Source organism: Hoplias malabaricus, chromosome 3, assembly GCF_029633855.1.
Source record: "Hoplias malabaricus isolate fHopMal1 chromosome 3, fHopMal1.hap1, whole genome shotgun sequence".
NCBI lineage: Eukaryota > Metazoa > Chordata > Actinopteri > Characiformes > Erythrinidae > Hoplias > Hoplias malabaricus.
Window position 1 is genome coordinate 52,841,209 of NC_089802.1, and position 19,404 is coordinate 52,860,612.

Sequence of the window (19,404 nt, forward strand, 5' to 3'; positions counted from 1 at the left end):
ACTGCGTGATACAGTGAGCGTCCAGACGGCTGCACTGGGACTAATCACTGTGTTTTGAAAAGGGATTTTATCACAGGCTGCTGATCAGCACTATGCACCTCTGCTCTCAGCACTACCAACACACACAAGCTCACGACTCTAACAATTAGAATAAAAAAGTAAAACCATTACAGTCTTCACTCTTAACAAAAAGGCTACAAAGTGTTTGTTTTTAATTTTTACAATTTATTAAAAGATGTCACAAGCACAAAGAAATAACATTAATAATTCACAGATGTTCCCCTACGTGTTATGATCTACGGCAACTCAGTCAAAAATCAATGCACAACAATTCAAGACCAGGGAAATGAGAAGAGGTGGATTGGAGGTGAGCTGAAAATTAGCTTAGCAGGGTAACATCACAGTGCTTCTAACGGATGAAGGGGTTGCATAGTTGAAGGTGTGATTATGGAGTGGAAACAACAAAATATAGCAAGAAAGAAAGCAGCATCAGGTCTCTCCTCCCTATAATACACTCATACAGTAAGGTTACTAGCAGCTCAAATTGTCAGGAATGAAAGCCATATAATCTGTTTAACATTTACTTTGTGTTATAGTGGAGAAAATGGAGGCTTGAAATTAGCTGTTTTTTTTTTCTTTCTTTATTTTGTCCCTAAAATACTCCCCCCGTTGGTCCCCTAGTCAGTCAACTGAATAGAGGCCTGCAGTTAACTGAAACAGTCTAGTCATCAGGAAAAACAAAGTTCTTAACACCACAAAGAAAGTAGTGAACAGGAGGTACAATGTTATGTGCAAAATTCAGAACAATAGACAAAAGACTGTTAACATGACGATTAAAAGGTACAAATAAAAAAAAAATACTAAAAGTATAGAAGTGTACAGTGACTCAGTTTTGCCTCAAATCAAACTTCACTGTTTTGCACAATTTGTAACTTCCCTGCTCTAAACCCATGAACAGTTTAAACAGTTTAGTCAAATCAGACAGGCCTCCGAAGAAAACTGAAACTATGCAAACTAAGCCCTATGGCACTTCAGAGCTAAATATGAGAATCACAGAACTGAGCAAAAGGATAAATATTTGGTACCAATATTTCAAACAAAAACCAAGCCAAAACCTAAATCACTAGAAACCTCAAAAATGTGAGTATCAAAAGGATACACATCAGGTTTCAGCTGCGGCAGTCAACATTTAATAAAGTAACGGAAGAAAACTAAAACACTTAAAGATATGAGGTCTTGACTGGCATATTTCACCTATTAAATCGAACAAAACTGAAGAACTAAAAGAAGAAAATGTCCATAACACACATTACCACTACCTCTCCAAAAACCACCAAGACTGTTCATTTATCTTGATTGCTATTCAAACACACAAGAACGCAGAGGTAGAACTGAAGCCGACTTGTGAATGCAGACACACACACACACTCCCTATTCACACTTTTGTGTCCTCATTCAAATCAAACCATCAGATCATGAAGGGACCTGTCAGTATATTTGGCTCATGTAGGAAAACACTGTCTTGAGGGGGAGGTTAAATGAACTATTATAATTTGGGCTGTTACAATCATCCAATAAAAAGCTCATGAACTTAAAAATAAATGGAGGCAGGGAGAAAAAAAATTACCATAATGACTATTTCCTAATGCATCAGCAATACACAGTTACTGTTTACTGATTAAGACCAAAACACCCACTTCTGCTGAGCTGTAGCTTGGACAATTGCATATTTCTGTGAGCTGAGGGGATTCTTGGAAGAACACTAAGCAAGCATTACTGATTTTTGCTCAGGTTTACCTCAGTGTTTAATTGGAACACATTGACTTCAACTGCATTCCAAGAGCTAAAACGTGTGGGTAAAAAAAGGCAGGGTGATTATACTGCATATATTGAAAATTAAAGTGTAATTTACTTCTAAAAGTTTTGCATTTCAAGGCACAGTGATTCAGTGAGAAGACATGAACAGGCGGGAGCAAATTACAACTCAAATAATAAATAAGAAATAAAATATATTTCACACATTTGGCTATGTCTAAAAAGGGGTAGGGACAATAAAATGAGAACAACATGTTCTAATTGATCTGGGTTCATAAAATATGCACCTCAGCTCAAGAGGGTTCAGATCATAAATCATTGCACCATTATTTGGTTTGTTTGGTAGTGGTTTAATATCTAGTGTTTCTACCTCAAGGAGTAAAAACTGTGTGTATACTTTGGGTGTATACTTTTTCACAGGAAGAATGTATGAATTACCCATTAAGCCTTGAGTACATAAACCACATCCAGCTCAGATAAATGGTCCAAAATCACTGCAGACAAAAATACATTATCAACCTCAGGCAACTAGAAAATACAATATCCCCCTAATCAAAAGAAAACAGTACTGTAAACAAGACTGAATGAAAATTCAAACTTAAGAAAAATAAACACAATAGTAAACAGTTCTGTTTGATGCATCCCAGCAGGTCTCTGGTTGGAGCCTTCGTATTCTTCTCATGAGATTCGCAACTATAAGTTCACAGTATTCCACAGCATCTGTCCCTTTGTTTTCACCTGTGCAGAGGGGTGGGGTCCTGAACAGTCTGTAAAGACAGAATTGGGGAATAAGAGGAAGTCAGAAAAATGTTTAAAATTGTTTTTGTACACCCCCCCCACCCGCCTGAGTGTCACTGGGTCTCCTGAATTAGAGAAACAGAGAAAAGAGCTTGATTACAAAACTCAAAGACGCTACCAAGTTGAACAAACGATCAGAACGAACTTAAAGTGGCAGCTCCTAGACTCTGATTACACCAGCACAGTAAAGAAAGAGTGACATGTCATTCTCCTTTTAATCCTCTTAACCATATATTGTAATGACTAGCCCCTCCCCCCAAAGCTCTCCACTGCAGCTCCTACTGTGTGCTGAGTCATGAACAACAGCAGAGCAGTTTACTGCAGTCACTCTTCCATTCTGCCCATCTCTCTCTCTCTCTCTCTCTCAAACATACACCACTAATCCTTGTGGAGTCATACACTTGCATACAGCCTAAAGTACAATGAAACTGCCAGGCCCAGTTTAGTACATTCTTTCAGAGTGAACCATGTGCACATATTTCAAATTATCAATGAAAAGTCTACAGGAAGTCACTAACACAGAAATGTTATCTGTATCCTGTGGACATTATCTGTGAAATTAGCAACAAGGATCAAACATGATGGGTGGGGGACTAAATATAAATATTTACTGCATTAAGCAGCAAATCCCTGTAAAAACTTGTACACTCAATTTGTCTTTTGTGAATACAGTCAGTTAATGTATCTCAATTAAACCACAGGAAACCCTTGACCTGTTAAAGCTAAATTAGTCAAAATGTCAGAAACAAAAACAAAACCTAACTGCAACATGACCTTATCCCCTATCACAATAACCCTATTATTTACTCCAATCTTAAACGGGCCCAGACTGACCTTGCTCTTTAACCTCAACATCATTTGACCCCTTTAAGAAACAAGTAAATGACAGGGACAAAATGTATCACTGCTTCTCATTACGACCCGCACAATGTATATGCACACCGCAGCAGGTGGAGCAAATATGGTTTCAAAACAAAGCATCCACCTATTCACGCGCATGCACAAAAGACTTGAGTAGTCTGCGCTATTCTCTGGCTTTTCCAAGCAACAGTGGTATGTGTGATAAAGGCAAGGAGTGGGGGATGGGAAGAGGAGATGAACAGCAGACAGCTGTAATGTCCTCATTATGGCTGAGAGGTTGAGAAACTGCACCCCCACTGCTCTCTCCATCAGAAACAAGCCTTCCACAAAGACTATGATCTAATCAGACAAGACAACCAATACAGAGCACACTTTATACACATTTATGCTGATGTTGACCATTCAATCAGAGCCCACTTATTTACAATAAAGCATTGATACATGCTTTCTCTCCGCACATGTACTGTAGTTTCTAAACAGCGAACAGCACCCAAAACACTGAGTACCACTCCCTGTCACCTGCTCTGCCAGAAGAATACTCCTGCAGGGCTTCAGCACAGGGGAGGGAGAAGGGGAGAAGGGGAGGAGAGAGAGAGAGAGAGAGAGAGAGAGAGAGAGAGAGAGAGAGAGAGTGAGTGTGTGTGTGTGTGTGTGTGTGTGTGTGTAGGGAGGTGGGTGAATGGGTTCAGTTGTGTAACAGGAATCCCAGCCTGCTCTGATAAAAACAAAAGAATCCTCACAGCATGCAAGCAGAAGAGGAAACAGGAGGATGTCCCTTTACAAACAAGCTGTTTTTAAATGGCCCCCTACTCACTATACAGTGCGCTGTTTTAGAGAACTGAATTCAGGAGTGTCGTGAAAAAATTGTGGACCCTACATCAGGGTTTTTTTTTTTTTTACCAAATAACTTGTATTATAATAAGTGAATTATGTATGTGCATTGTCCGCTAGTGTATCAGTGGTATACTAGTAATTGCAGTGCATTGTGGGATTGCTTGTGTGCACCATTTTCCAAATTCTACCAACCACCAAATTGCACCAAATTCATTGAATCCTACATTTAAAAAAATAATAAAAATTGAAAATCAGTGCATTTCTACATGTACAAGAGGACAAGGTAGGTAATGTGGCAAAGGGGTCTGTGCAAGTTAACATTACTAATGGTGCTTTTCCATTGAATGGGATCGGCTCAACTTGATTCTGCTCGACTCGCTTTGAGCTTGTCACTTTTCCACCAGCACAGTTCCCCGCAAATGAAAGCCAGTTATGTTGCAAACACCACTGCCGGTAAAAAGTAGGCTCTGTTTGTTTCGTTGTGTATTAGCACATTCGATGTACCTGGTTCCAAGGAGCAGGTACCAGATTTGGCTAGTGGAAAAGCAAAAGATCAAAGAAAGTTCCATGCAGTGGAAAAGCGCCATAAGAAAAGTGACATCCCAGCACACATTTCTGAGTACTTCTAAAACCCTGAATAATTGAATCAAGTAAATTCAAAGTGACAAAACCTGACTAGATCGTGATTAATTATATTATTGGGGATGCACAAATATGAGAAACGCTGATGGTCTACATTTGTATTTTTCTTAATTTGCTAATTCACACAAAATGGGACTTCATCTAATTGGATTAAAACCTCAGAGAAATATAAAGCACTTATTTGTACCAGATTGCAACGTTGTAAAGTTAAATAAATAGATATTTTAGCAGGATTGCCTAAACACACTTCCCTTTCAGAGTATAATAAGTACATCAAATACGGGTTTAAACATTAGTCAAATTGAAACATGCCCAACAACCAAATTTTCTTTAAAATCCACTACCCACCAACACTGATTTCAGTATCAGTTTGATATCACTGTGCAACCCTGGTCCTGGAAGCACCCTGCCCTGCCCGTTTTAGTGGTTTCCTTGCATGAACACTCCTACTGCAACATAAATGTGACATTCACAATTTTATTCAAAAACACTTCGTAATATAATTCTGAGAATGTTATCTGACCATTTGCTACTCTCCAGCCTGCATGCTTGAAACGGGCCTAATGTGTTTATGAAGCATCTGTAAATGGGTTTAAAGTGTCTCGGTCCGATATGCTAGGCTTACTCTCTCTCTGCTTATGGCAGATTATGGCAAATGGTTTCTGTAGGTTTTTTCCACTCAAACATACCATTCCACCTTAAAGGAAACATCTACTATTGTTGGTAAACTCAGTTCTTTGGTTTACATTGACAAGCAAAACTTTTCAACATTTGGAGATTTCTGCACTTCTAAAATTACTTCAGATGCCTCTGCCATGAGCAGAGAGACAGAGAGAGTGTTTGTGTTTGTGTTTTTTTTTTTTTACTAATTTACAGACACTAGGCCTTCAGAAATACATTAGACCCGTTTTCAACACTTCGACTGGAGAGCTTGCAAATGTAGTGGAAACATCTTCTGAATTTTATATAATTTTTAAAAATTACAATCGTGAACATCACCTTTAAAAGAACCTGAAGTTCTGAATGTAAACCAGACAGAACAGCATTTCCCTACAATCGTAGGTGTCCCCTTTCACTGATTACGGACACACAAACAATAATAGCCATATTCTCCTCAACATTTACTATTACAGACAAAGGTCAACAACAAAGGTTTCAGGCACCAGTACCTGAAAAAAATGTGTACCTGTGTGTGCATACGTGAGGGGTGGTGTTCAGGCGGCACAGGTGACCTGTCCCATCCTGCTGTGTAGCTCCAATGCATCTGGCCGATCCTGAGGGTTGACAGCCAGCATGTCCTGCAAAAGCTTCCGGAGTGCATCTGACATTTGTGAGCGCCGACGCTGAGGAATGCTCAGCACCATCTTTGGGTTTTCCAGCAGAGCCTCTCCCACTGGCACAATGTCTGTACCCTGTCGCACATATGTGCCTAGCAGCTCCCGCTTTGACTCGGCATCAATGAATGTGATCCTCTCGATCATGGCCCAGATTATGATGCCCAGGGCAAAGATGTCAGCTTTTGCTGTGTAGTGGCCTTCCCACACTTCTGGCGCCATATAGAAGTCAGAGCCACATGCCGACGATAGCCAAAACTTGTTGATGTTGATGCTATTTTTGTTCTTGTCCTCTGTCTCGTCTGATTTGCGGCAGCCTGGCCCCAGCCCAAGGCCTGCACATACTTTGCTAAGACCAAAATCGGCCACCTTGAGCACAGGTGTGCCTGAACGCTCTGAAATCAGGATGTTGTCCGGTTTGAGGTCCCTGTGCACAATGTTGTTCTGGTGCAGGAAGGCTACAGCACTGCTCAGCTGCAACATGAAGCTGGCATTGGTGTGTGGATCAGGCCTGCGGGACAGGATGAACTGATTAAGGTCTCCTCCCTCACAGAACTCCATCACAAACCACAAGTAGCATGGCTCCTGGAGGCCCGATAGCACACGCTCACCTAGACACACATGAATATTTATGAGGCAAAGAGAAACAACCAAACTCAAACAGGAAAATGATCAAAATAAAGGTACACATTAAAAATCCATTACAGCTATACCCAAACTCTGAGCTAATTTGTGGGCAAAAATTAATCCTGTGTTTCTGAGGGCGTTGTTTTCTGAATTTTACAGAATTAAATTCAGTTTCAAGCAGCTCAAATGTTTCCTTTCACAATGCACAGTAAAGCTGTTACACTTCATGATTTTTAGCCTGATTTCACCCCTGGTGTGCAATGTACATAAAGCGCTAAAAGGATTTCCCAGCCTAGGAACTTGACCTAATGCAAATGACGCCAAGGATAATCTGGTATTGTAAGAGAAGAAACAAGTCAGTCCTAGCTGTCCCATATAGCCCCAAGATCATTGTGATGAACAGTCACTGTTCACCAACTAATGTGGTGACAATGCAGAAGCTGTGCTTAATACAAAACGGTTTAAAATGTATGTTTATATAGTTCAGCACATTCACTCTGTCTATGACCCAGTCTGGGATGGACACTGCCCCCTGACCCCGTTCCCAAAATCAGGGTTGCATAACCCAAAGCATGACCCATATTTTTTTTTTCATAAATCCGTCCACAACAGGCTCTGTGGCTTTTACCACTCACTAATACAAGCATTTCAGTAAAGTAACATACCCTATACGTTACAATAATTGTGTGTATTTAGGTACCTAATGTAGTCTGAACTTAGACTACAAGGTGTTCCTCAGATTTAGGTATTTGAAGCGTGTTCTGAGTGACCTCCCTAGCTGTAAGAGTGTTGAGATCTCAAATCCAGTTCATGTTATTTAAATAACCACCGTTTCTGGCAGCTTTGTTTCAACGTGAGGGCAGTTTGCACTGGGAAGAACCGCACACTGTTTACACACAACAACAAAGTCATTCACGGATTTATTTTCAGGCTCTTTTTATCGGAAAAATGAATTCAAACGTTTAGAACTTGACTGCTGTCGTGAAACAGCTCCAGAGCTAAATTTAACAAAGGAGAGAGCCTAGGCCCCGGGGTGACGTCATACATTGACTAAACCCAGACACGTTACAGCAGTTCATTAACGCAAACTCTTCCGTTGTAACACACCATACAAAGAGACCGGGGAGAGCCGTCCCGACTCACCTTTCAACGAGGTCTCCACGAGTCGCAGGTACTGAGCGGAGCGCTTGTTTCCGTGTCTCACTGTGTGCGCCACGCCGCTACTCTGCAGCACGCACTCCTCCAGCTGCACCACGTTCTCATGTCGCTTCTCGAGGCTCGCGAGCGCCCAGAACTCGGCCAGAGCGAGCTCCACGTTCTCCGGCGCATCGCAGCGGAGCTTCTTCACCGCCACGAGCGCTCCGGAACTCCTCGCCACGGCCTCGTACACCACGCCGTAGCTGCCTCTGCCGAGCTCGCGGAGCAGACTGTAACGCGGAGCCGGCGCTTTGCGCTCGGAGATCTCGCGGCTTCGGAGGCGCTGGTGTAGCACTGGGTCAGTGCCGTTCAAATTCACGTTGCCGTTTTCGACGCTGAGCTCGCGCAGCACGGTGTTTACGGTCTTAACGGCGCGGGAGCTCAAGCTCCGCTCGCGGGCTCCTCTGGTCATCCGCCTCAGCTCTCGTTCCTCTCTCTCCGCCGCTTCCATCGCATCTCCTCACGTCTGCAGCACCCTCTCTGGAATCCCGTCAGAATACATAACTGTCCACGGAGCTATTCCCGCAAAACGAAGCATAGGACACTTCTCGCGCTCACGATTGGCATAGCGAAGCAGCGCGCGCCCTCTTGCTCCCTTTGAACTGAAGGAGGAATGAATGGAGTGCGAGAGATTAACCGGAGCAGACCATTTAGGAACAGAGGGGGGATTCCTTCAGTGAATGTTCAACGAATCACTGCATTCTTGGATCAACTGCCCCTATCATTTCAATGCTCATAAAAGACATTGAAGTGTTTAACTGCATGCTAAGGATTCATTTTTTTCTAATACATCAATATTTTATCAACTGTTATCCAATATTACACATTCATATACAAATTATGCACTTATATCTTTAATTTCACTATTTTATGTTCTTAACTATACAAAACTTTGGCCAGCTCCTGTAGTCTTTAAACGCACTCTAAAAACAAAATTAACTCGACAGACCAAATATCATCTTAGACTAGTTCAACTGTGACACACCCTTCTAAAGAAAAGATAGTGTTTCATCCTATCCAGGGTAGTTGTGGGGTCAGAGACCGGAACACACCCTGGATAGGAAGCTAGTCCATCAAAGGGCACCACAAACTCAACCAGTCTCTCACACACTCATATGTATGGAGACTTTCAAATAGCCAATACACACAAACATACACAGGGTTACCAGATCTGAGATGGAGTCCAAGTGAGAACATTTCTTTGTTAAGGATATGCACTTACTTACAAAATTAACAAAACATATAATTTGATCAAAAATATTTAACATTTTTATATGTGACTTCATGTCAACACTTTTTCCTTTTGGTTTTTAAAAATATCCTTTGAATGCTGTTACTTTATATTACAGCAGTCAATGTTTTAAACTTAGGGGAGCAGACTGGGTCTAAACTACAGAAAACTAATTTTACTACTATTTAATATGAAATAAAATGTTCATAATCTTTGCAATTTACATTTAAAAACAGAAATCCTGTTTTGTAATCATTTGTTTCTGATGTCACACAAGCCATCGTATTCACATGTACTCATTTGTCCTGCCAGTTTGTCTGTGTCCATTCACTAAAATACATTTCAATCTGTGTCTATTCACTTAATAAAATTTGAGTTAACAGACATCTATTCATTAGTTAAAAAATATTTTTTGACTTGGGCAACAAAACAATTCATTCCACAATGTTTTACGTTTGTTAGTAACAAGTTTGGATATAACAGGTTCCTAAAAAGAATATCTAATGTGCATTGTAATCCAATTTCATATCTGTATTAAATGTGATATTAAGCATAATGCAACTTTTTCATGTTTGTAAGTCTCTCCCAACAACGTATAAAAGAAGGGAATACATGAATGTAATATTTTGGACCAAATTAAATGAACATTTTAATGTGGATATAAATGTGTTAAGCCATTTTACCAGCTGCGTGTTGTTGGCCCTGGCGCAGTAATGAGGTGACCCCCCTTCAAGGTTCAGTAGGGTGGTTCAGTCCGACACGTCATCTGCACGTGTGCGGGGCTGTGCGTACGCACGTGGATCAGCAGAGGGAGCACAGTGGCTCTGTAGGCTGCAGTGATGAATAAGGGTCTGAGGAAAGAGCAGAGTGATCCAGACATCCTCAGAGTTAAATCACTGACACTGTGTAAAACGACATACAGGGAATAAATAGCTTCATAAAGCACTGACAGACAGCGGTCAGTGGCCAATTTTGCCACTTTACTGGATATTGCCTTTACTGGAGAAATATCAATTTTCATTTCATTTTCTAACTAGTACAAATAAACTATTAAATATAAACAACACGATTAAACGTTATTTTTGCAGTGCCATCAGCACCAGTGCATTCTGTGAGAAGGTGTGTTTGATAATTCAGCACTAGTGTGGCGCCTCCAGTAAGTGCCATGCAGATGCAACACATCACAACCCTGAACCCCTAGTGGCAAGGATGATCAGACTTTTTTTTTTTCTTTTTTGACAATTTGGCAAATTTGCATCACAACACAAATTATGGAACGCTGGACCGAAACCAGAGCACCTGCAGGAAACCCACAGAGACAGGAAGAACACACCAAACTTCTCACATTGACCGAAGGTGAGATTTGTACCTAAGACCGCAGGACCACAGAGCTGTGTGTTGTTTAAACTAACTGTGGTGCCACGGTGTGGCCCGCTCTGCTGATGCTTATATCATGGGTAAAATGAAGCACAACGTGTGCTGCCCAAAACTACATGATGAGTACAGTTATAACAACAAGAGTGTACACTGGAAGTATTTTAAGACCCTGAATTACAGATGATTACAGACAATTAATCAGATTGAATATCTTCTGTTCATATTTATATTACTAAAATTGTAAAGATGCTTTTGAGTTGGGAATATTTGTACGTGGGGTGCTGCCAACATTTTTCTGTTGTTGTTGTTCTTACCTTCTTAGCCACTAGATATTTTATTTTAGGGATTTATATTTTAGGGATTCAATTATAGAGACATTTTGAAACATATGTTGAACTATCAAATGCAACACACTAAAACACCACCAGATTGATCCTCCACCCAAATCACACCTCTGTGTGGGTCTCGGCCATTTACGAAGAGGGCGACATGTGACTGACAGTGTATGTAGGGTCACATATGGACTACTGTCTGTAACTGTAGAACTACAGAGTACACTGATATGGGAAGTGGAGATGATAAATTAGACACGTATAAACATGGTGTTTGTTATTGCTGATCAGTGTATATCTAGAGGTTTAGTTTGAGCTGTCAGACAAAGACTATCTTTTGGTAAGCATAAATAAGACATACGAATGTGGACAGGCACTAGAGTTATATTACATCTTTATATCTGTATGAAAAAGAGTTATGGTGAAAAGCATGTTTACAGTTATCACTGTCAGTGAAAAAAATGGTTCGCCTTGTCTTCAAATATCGATCAAATAGCACCACCTTGTGGCTAAAGTGTCGCATTAAATTAATCATGTGAAATAGTTATAGCACTTTTGACAACACAACAGTTGACCAAGCATTTTATTGTATTTATGGTAGAGGTAAGATACCTGCAAACATTTTGGGAGCCTCTCTGATCAATTTCACTGGTTCGCAGAGCTTTTAGGAATCTAATTAAAATCAATAACATAATGTATTTATGTCATATATTAATACATACAAACTGACATGTAATTGATGAATAAACACATTAAGATTTTATTGGGGTAGGATTCCTTCAGATTGTTTGTGTGTGTGTGTGTGTGTGTGTGTGTGTGTGTGTTTACGTTTTCATTTTACTGCAGAATGCTAATGTGTAAACCACAAATCCTTTGTTATTGTTGATTACTGACTATTGTTCTGATTTGCATGTGTCATGACTTATTTCCTGACATTTCCATTTAAAACAATTCTATATCATTCAATCAATACACAAACACAAATGTATATTCAGAGAGGTTGGATGTAAAATGGTGCACTGTGTAAAAAATTACAAACTTCTTTAAAGTGATCAGCTCTGCTATGCAAATATAGCAATTATATTAGCTATCAAATATAACCAGTGAACCTGCACTTGTCTTCTGAGTTTGTATCTGTTTTGTTGGCTTTTTATTTATGTCTTAAAGGTAATGTTAAGGTAATGTTAATCTCTAAATGTTAATTTTATCATTAAAAATGGCACAAGGATATTGCTTTATTCCTCCTCCATATGAGGGTAATATTGTCTTATTTTTGCTGTTACAGAATACATAAGGTATAACTGACTCTAAATGCAGGAGACCATTAACTGCACGAAAGTAAACGTACAAACAACAGTAATTTTTCCTTCAAACACACCATTCCACATTCTTTCCACATTCTTCTGAATATAAACAAAATACTTAGTACAGCAGTTCCACAGAATCGTAGATGTTCCCTTTAATTCCTTTCGTTTGACGTTTTTTTTTTTCAGCAGGCTGGATGAGGGCTTGTCTGATATCTGTCCACAAGCTCTGTAACAATATGCATTGAGTAAAACAGCACACAAATGGAAAATTAATAGAACATAATTATATAAAACACACAATACATAGAATAAAACAAATCTAATTTGCATGATACTGGGTGAACATTTCTCTCACGCTCTCTCGTTCCTATGGAGGGCAGCATTGTGATTAAGCATTTTGTGTGACAGCTATATTTCTGTGTCTTCTGTGTTTCTTATTAAACCCCGCAAATGCGGATGAACAAGTCTTGCAGCTAGTCAACACAAGCCTCGTCAGACTCCACTGAATTTAACATGACATGAAATGTTTTGGTTGTGACATATTCTGCTTCTTTTTCTACTACCACAGTATGGAGTCTGGACATCTAAAACATCTGTAACATGCTCAAATTACCACAAGGATGAAACAACACAGCACTATTCTCCCCCTGCATAAACAGCTCTGTTCAGAACAACCAGTTTAGCACATGTTACTTTAAAAGATACTGAGCCACAGCTGTAGATATTAAGCTGTCAAGACGTCAGGAACATCCTAAAATGTCTGAACTGTATGTTAGATGCAGCAGAAAATCAGAATGTCTTGTTATATCTTATGATTACTGAAACAAAAAACTGATTGGATGGTTTTGTTTTACAAGCAGAGAAAAATTGTATTGTTTTAAAATACTCTCAAGTCAGTAAAAGTTTGAGACAAAACAAATCATATATGACACAGAAATAAACAAAATCTCCAGGTAAAGTAAGATAAGTGAAGGTAGTGAGTGAAAGAACAATGTAGCCTCACCAAAAAAAAAACCCTGATAACTGAATATGTAACTGGTAAGCTTTATAACATAAACCATAAGAAGATTCCCCTTAATCATATGCAAAGTATATGCATGGACATGCGCGGCATTATGTTGTGCATGCAAACCCATTAATGATCTGAATATGCACTTGTAAAGAGGGATACAAAGAGCAGGGGTGACAAGAAAGCATCCCTATGTATGTCTCAATAGTTTGGCACGTAGAGCAATGATTGTGGAGAGTGCCACGCTTTGCAGATGAGTGGCTGCCATGGCAACCTGACAATCATCACAGACACTGAATCTGTAAAGGTTCAGTTGTGTACACTCACCCCTCAAGGCACAATCCATAAAAAAAAGGTGCATAAAAACACAGGTGTGATGCAGACTCTTGTTTTAGCTGCAAGAATGAACTTTAGTTGGGTTTTATAGCATTCAGTGCCGGCATTCGGGGTCAGTGATACCTTGTGGTAAATTGTTCAGATAAAGGATTACAGTCATCTGTCTAGCAAGCATGACGTGAACAGCAAACAATTAGACTTACTGTGGAAAAATGCTGATATAATAATAATAATAATAATGAGTTTCAGTAATAGTACTTTTCAGTTATTCAAAAATGCTTACACTTGCTTTTACATGAAGGATTGTAGATGCAGGAGTAACAGTAATTATTACAAAAAAAGTTCTGTTTTGAGATTAGATCTGAATAAAGACAGGGAGAGAGACTGATTACTCAAAGTTGGAAGAGATTTCCAATGTCAGAAAGCAGATCTTAAAAATACTTGATCCCCAAAACCAAATACATAATGAGTGATTCAGCTGTAGAAGACACAAAACAAAAAAAGGGAATTACAGTTGTATAAGTGATTGGAAATAATGGCCTGAATAAGAGTTTCCATGTCAACCTGAGAGAGTGGACACTAAGCGAGAAGTTTGGGTCATGAATTTTGGACCAGAAGGTGTGCTTAAAAACATCCAGGTTAAAACCTTCATTTATTTAATTTCCAATCATAACGATGCCTTTAAGTACCAGTAATTTGGCATCAAGAAAAATCAGAAAACATATATATTTTAACAGCAACATTTCTCAGCACAAGGGTGGCATGGTGGTGCAGCAGGTAGTGTAACAGTCACACAGCTCCAGGGACCTGAAGGTTGTAGGTTCAAGTCCAACTCCTGTCTGTAAGTTCTTCTTCTTCTGGTGTGTTCTCCCTGTGTTTGCCTGGGTATCCTCCGAGTGCTCCTGTTACCTCCCAGGGTCCAAAAACATGTTGGTAGGTGGATTGGCAATTCAAAAGTGCCTGTGTGTGTGTCACCCTGTTGCCCCCTCCATGGTGTGTTCCTGACTTGCGCCCAGTGATTCTGGGTAGGCTCTGGACCCACCGCGACCCTGAACTATATAAGCAGTTACAGACAATGAATGAATGAATGAATGGATTTTTAAACACAGAAACCTTTTCACTTTTATTCTGATTTTTTTCCAAGAATTTTTCCACATCATATCATAACCTCCTCAAAAATATAGACAATGAAAAACATGTACTTAAGTGCCATGTCTGATTTTAGCACAGTGCTGTACATCATACAGAATGGATTATAGCCGAAAACTGTCACTGGCAAAAAATTAAAACAACTTTAAAAATAGTAACATAAATAAACATTTTACCTGATTCAGTGACATAATCCAGTTCCTAAAAATAAAACCTGTTATTGCACATCAAACTACTTCTATATTTTCTTACTGTTTTCAGCAGTGCAGAAACTTTACTCGGAGAGAGGATAACTGTGAGGGTGAGGAGGGTTAAAAACAAAGCCATACAAATGAGATGCTCTATTTAAGGCCTCTTAAATGTCTCCCTCTAGAAACTCAATCACTCCAAACATAAGTAATCAGGAATTATTAAGGAGTTACACACACACAATGGTTTAAGTGAAGTGCTACACTGCATTTGCTACCTTCCTACTTGTGAAAAACAAAGTCTTAATTTTCAATTGTAAGGATGCTTAAAAAGGACACTGTGCCCTTGAAATAACTGCCCCATGAAGGAACACTTTAGGTGATTTCCTGCTTTTTAAAATCTGTCTATTGCAGAGATAAATAAATATAATTTTTTTATCCTTATCCAAATTGTTGCATGTTTTTGTTTATTCACTGACTTACAGTGCTCGGTTTTTCACTTCTCAAAAAAAAAAAAATTCTTTGTAATAATATGCACAACAATGGTGACTTACACAATGTGTATTTAAACGTTTCAAATGTTTTTGCAAAAAAATGTATTTAAGTTCTATTAAAGTTTAATTTAATATGTCAATAATTTTGTGAAGTTGTGAAATGATAATTACATATTTTTCTGAAGATTTGTCATTTGATATCCACTGTTTATAATAAAGGAATTCAAAATATTTTTTTGTATTTTATCTTATACATTATAATTTACATGATTAAAAATACATTATATGTGCCATTTTGAATTTTCTATTGCTCTGTTCATCATTCCAGATGCAAAATTCATAATTTATATTACCAGCTGCCCTGTAACATAATTATGAAACCAGTGAGAAAAACAATGTTTTTGTTGAAATTATAACATTTCCTAACATTTGTAGGTATACTGATATAGAACTTTATGAATGAAAGCCCTGGAAATACATTGTTCTTTGTGTTGGAAAACAGCAGATTTCAGACACAGAATTTTTGTGACAGTATCTTTTTTCTAAGTTACCAAATATACATTTGATTTTGTGCTGAAATTGAAGAGATTCTGAATGCATATTCAAGGTGTTTTCTTCAGCCTGAAGAAATTAATTAATCTGTGTTCCCCTCCACAGATCATACATTTCATGTTGAAGAAGTCCAGTTCAGGATGGGGCTTACTGATTCAGCAGGTTGTCATAGCAACTTCTCACCTTCTGAAGGCTCTGGACAAATCATCCACTTCTGGAAAACAGCAGCAAGATGTGGCCTTGAGGAAGGACAAGCTTTTGACAGCAGCAGAAGTTGCTGAAGAAGAAGGTAAAAGGCACAGGTTCCAAGTTTCCTTTTGGCAAGCACATTAAATATGAGGCATGTTTTAGCAAATGCTTTTAGTATGTTTGGTTAAAATTTTATTGTATTTAATGGCATACAATAATTTGGGCTAATGTTCTTCAAAAAAAGATACAAAAATATAATAATTATAATAATAATAAATGTGCATATTCATGTGCAGTGCTATATCAGACTTAATAGCACAGGTCAGCTGCAGAATAACAAAGTGCAGACTTCATGCATAAGACTTACCTTAAAATCTTGCAGATACTGCCTACACAATGAGTGTTTACTGATTATATTCATTACATGCACTTAACCTCCTACTTGATGTACTAGAGGGTGTACAGGTTTTGAATATTCTTTTTTAATATTCTTTTTGAATATTCAGATTTAGACCCCATGAATCCTTTATCCACATCTCAGAATTTAGAATTTCTCATGTCTCTCAAAGAATAACGTGCTGTTTATCAGATTGCGACTATGGTTCTGTGAAGTTAGGGAAGTGATTATAAGGATTTTGATTAGCGATTTATTAAGATAAAATATTAAAAATTAATGCAATATTTTCTGCTTAAACCCTATATTTTACAGTGCATGTGAAACATAAAAGCACTAAATTAGAAGACAATTTGACGAAGTAAGTAAGGTACACTAACACTTCCAAACATGTGTGAAAGACTAATTTGGTGGTGTGACTTGCTGCACTAGTGTTTCTAATCTAATAACACCAGACAGTAGGCCAGGCTATAGGTTACTACTGCATTTTCTATTCTAGGCAAGGCTATAATGCCAAACCAGAACTATAATAGGAGGCAGGGCTGCAAATAAACCTTCATTGTATTCATTGCTTGTTTAATTGGATTTTGCCTCTTTCAACATTAAGCCCGCTGCCATATTTAGTTGTGTATGTGCTGCCTTACTGATTACTTACTGCACACGCTTAGAAGTCAAAGCCTCTAGTCAGAATGCCTCGAATCTAATGTTAAGCATTGGCAATTAGATTGCTGTTAATCTTTTGATGTCATGAGGACACTAAGGATGGAAGGTGGCTTGTAGAGTAGAGTAGTTACACCCTTTGGGACATCATGCTGCTTTTGTAGTAACAGACTATAGTATTCACACATGCACCATTATATTAGTTATACACTACTCATTCCCTGTAAATGTCCAATACAAATTCAGAGCTCCTTGTCTTTTAATTACTGTATTCAAAGCCAGGCTGCAGTTAGCTGGTGTATGGTAATGCTCTTTCCTCAATATGTACTGCCCATTTTTATTTGCCATACAATCTTCATTATTTGAATAACTGCCTGATATTATATTTAGAGCTTTGATAGTTTTTATGGAACGGATGCTTTTTTGCATTTTAGTTTACAATTTAATTTATATGATTTTTTAGTGAAACAATATATTGTTGCTGAAAGACAACAAGGCGTCTTTGTTTTTCCCCCTGAATTTGATCACATATGCTACTCTCTATTTTGAAAATTTCACAATAGATGGGACAATAGAAAAACATTTGAAGAAATGTGTTTTATTTTTGTAAAACAACAATATTATAACAACATATCTTTTCTTAACCATGCTGGGGTTTCTTACACTATGTACACAAGCAAGCCTGTTCCATGTAGCAGATGGCTGAGATTAAGAGGCTTAAAGAGGGAATCTATATGGATGACAGGACACTAAGAATCATGTCTTAACTAATCAAATGTTTTAAAGATTCAAATTAGCTTTATTAGTGTTCTATTAAATGCCGTGTAATGATTGAACTATTATATTAGATGAAGAATACAAATTGACCTTTACCTATTCTGGGGAGAATGAGTGTGAAGATGTTGAAGACTTGTTTTTTTTTTATTATTTATTTATGTGAATAGAAACGTACCTACCTCAGTTCTTGTTCTCTTCATCTCTATATTGCACACTCTCTCTGACTGAGGCCAAAATACCCCTCAGTATTTACATCTAAACAATTCCTCCTGGTCCTCCACTTTAGATGGTTCTCCTTGGCACAGAGCCTTTTTCAGCAACACTGGTGCCCTGTGTGGAGCAGCGGAGTTCTCATTGTCTCATCCTGGAGTGTGCTTAGTGCAACAGGTGTACATACATGGTCTGAGGAGCTGTATCCAAGAAGGCGTATTAGGTAGCTCAGATAGGTGCTCAGGCCTAATCTGGGATTAGCGATGCAGCTCTGCAGATTTTCTTAAGGATTTCTCAGGTCTCTCAGGGGGTGGAGAGCTGTGCTGATGCCAGGCAGGTGATAGGGCTCTGATGCCACCCACAGCTAGACCTTTATTTCAACTGTAATCACACAAATTGCTTGTTCATTAAGGAAAGTCATTGTTTCGGTTTGGCAGTGAGTTTTTTTTTCTTGTTGATTCCACATCAAGGGGAAGTGGAAAATGGTCAGGTGCTGCATTAGTGCACAGTAAAACAGCATCAGGAAAACAAATTCAACTAAAGGTCAAATATGAGTAAAAATATTGTTGTAAAATGCAGTAGGCACAATGTAGTGGGTAACACTGAGACTCGTCATGAAAAATATAGGTTTGACTGATGACCCAGGCAAACACACCACACTATACTAATAGGTGAATGGGTCAAGACTCTAAACATTTGCCAACCACAGTAACATTGTTAAAGTGGTTAGTGACTTTGAATAAGAGTGTCTGCTAAATGCTGTACATTTAAATGAGTGCAATCTATGAGTTGTCTCTTAATTAGAATTACAAAATGGAATGACATAAAATCTTCCATTTATAAATAGCTAGGTCTTGCTTATGGTGACTTGGATAGACAGTGATAGCAACTTCTCACCTTCTCAAGGATCTTGACAAATTGTCCACTTCTGGAAAACAGCAGTAAGATGTGGCCTTGAGGAAGGACAAGCTTTTGACAACCTTTGCATAATAGACAAAAGTACAAAAAAAGTTATTTTCACTGATCAACTTGTTTATGTGTTGTACCTATGAACAAATTTGGATATGATTTCTGCAAGAATCTCCCAAAAA

General features: G+C 38.6%; 1 protein-coding gene across 1 annotated transcript; it reads right to left on the reverse strand.

The window, feature by feature from the left end:
* Positions 1–243: 243 nt before the first annotated feature.
* On the reverse strand, positions 244–8,729 carry stk35l (serine/threonine kinase 35, like). The gene is made up of 3 exons (XM_066666358.1): positions 8,055–8,729; positions 6,137–6,895; positions 244–2,582 (listed from the first exon to the last, which is right to left on the reverse strand). The coding sequence occupies exons 1-2, from the start codon at positions 8,557–8,559 to the stop codon at positions 6,165–6,167; spliced, it is 1,236 nt and encodes a 411-aa protein (XP_066522455.1). The 5' UTR covers positions 8,560–8,729; the 3' UTR covers positions 244–2,582; positions 6,137–6,164.
* Between the last annotated feature and the right edge of the window lie 10,675 nt (positions 8,730–19,404).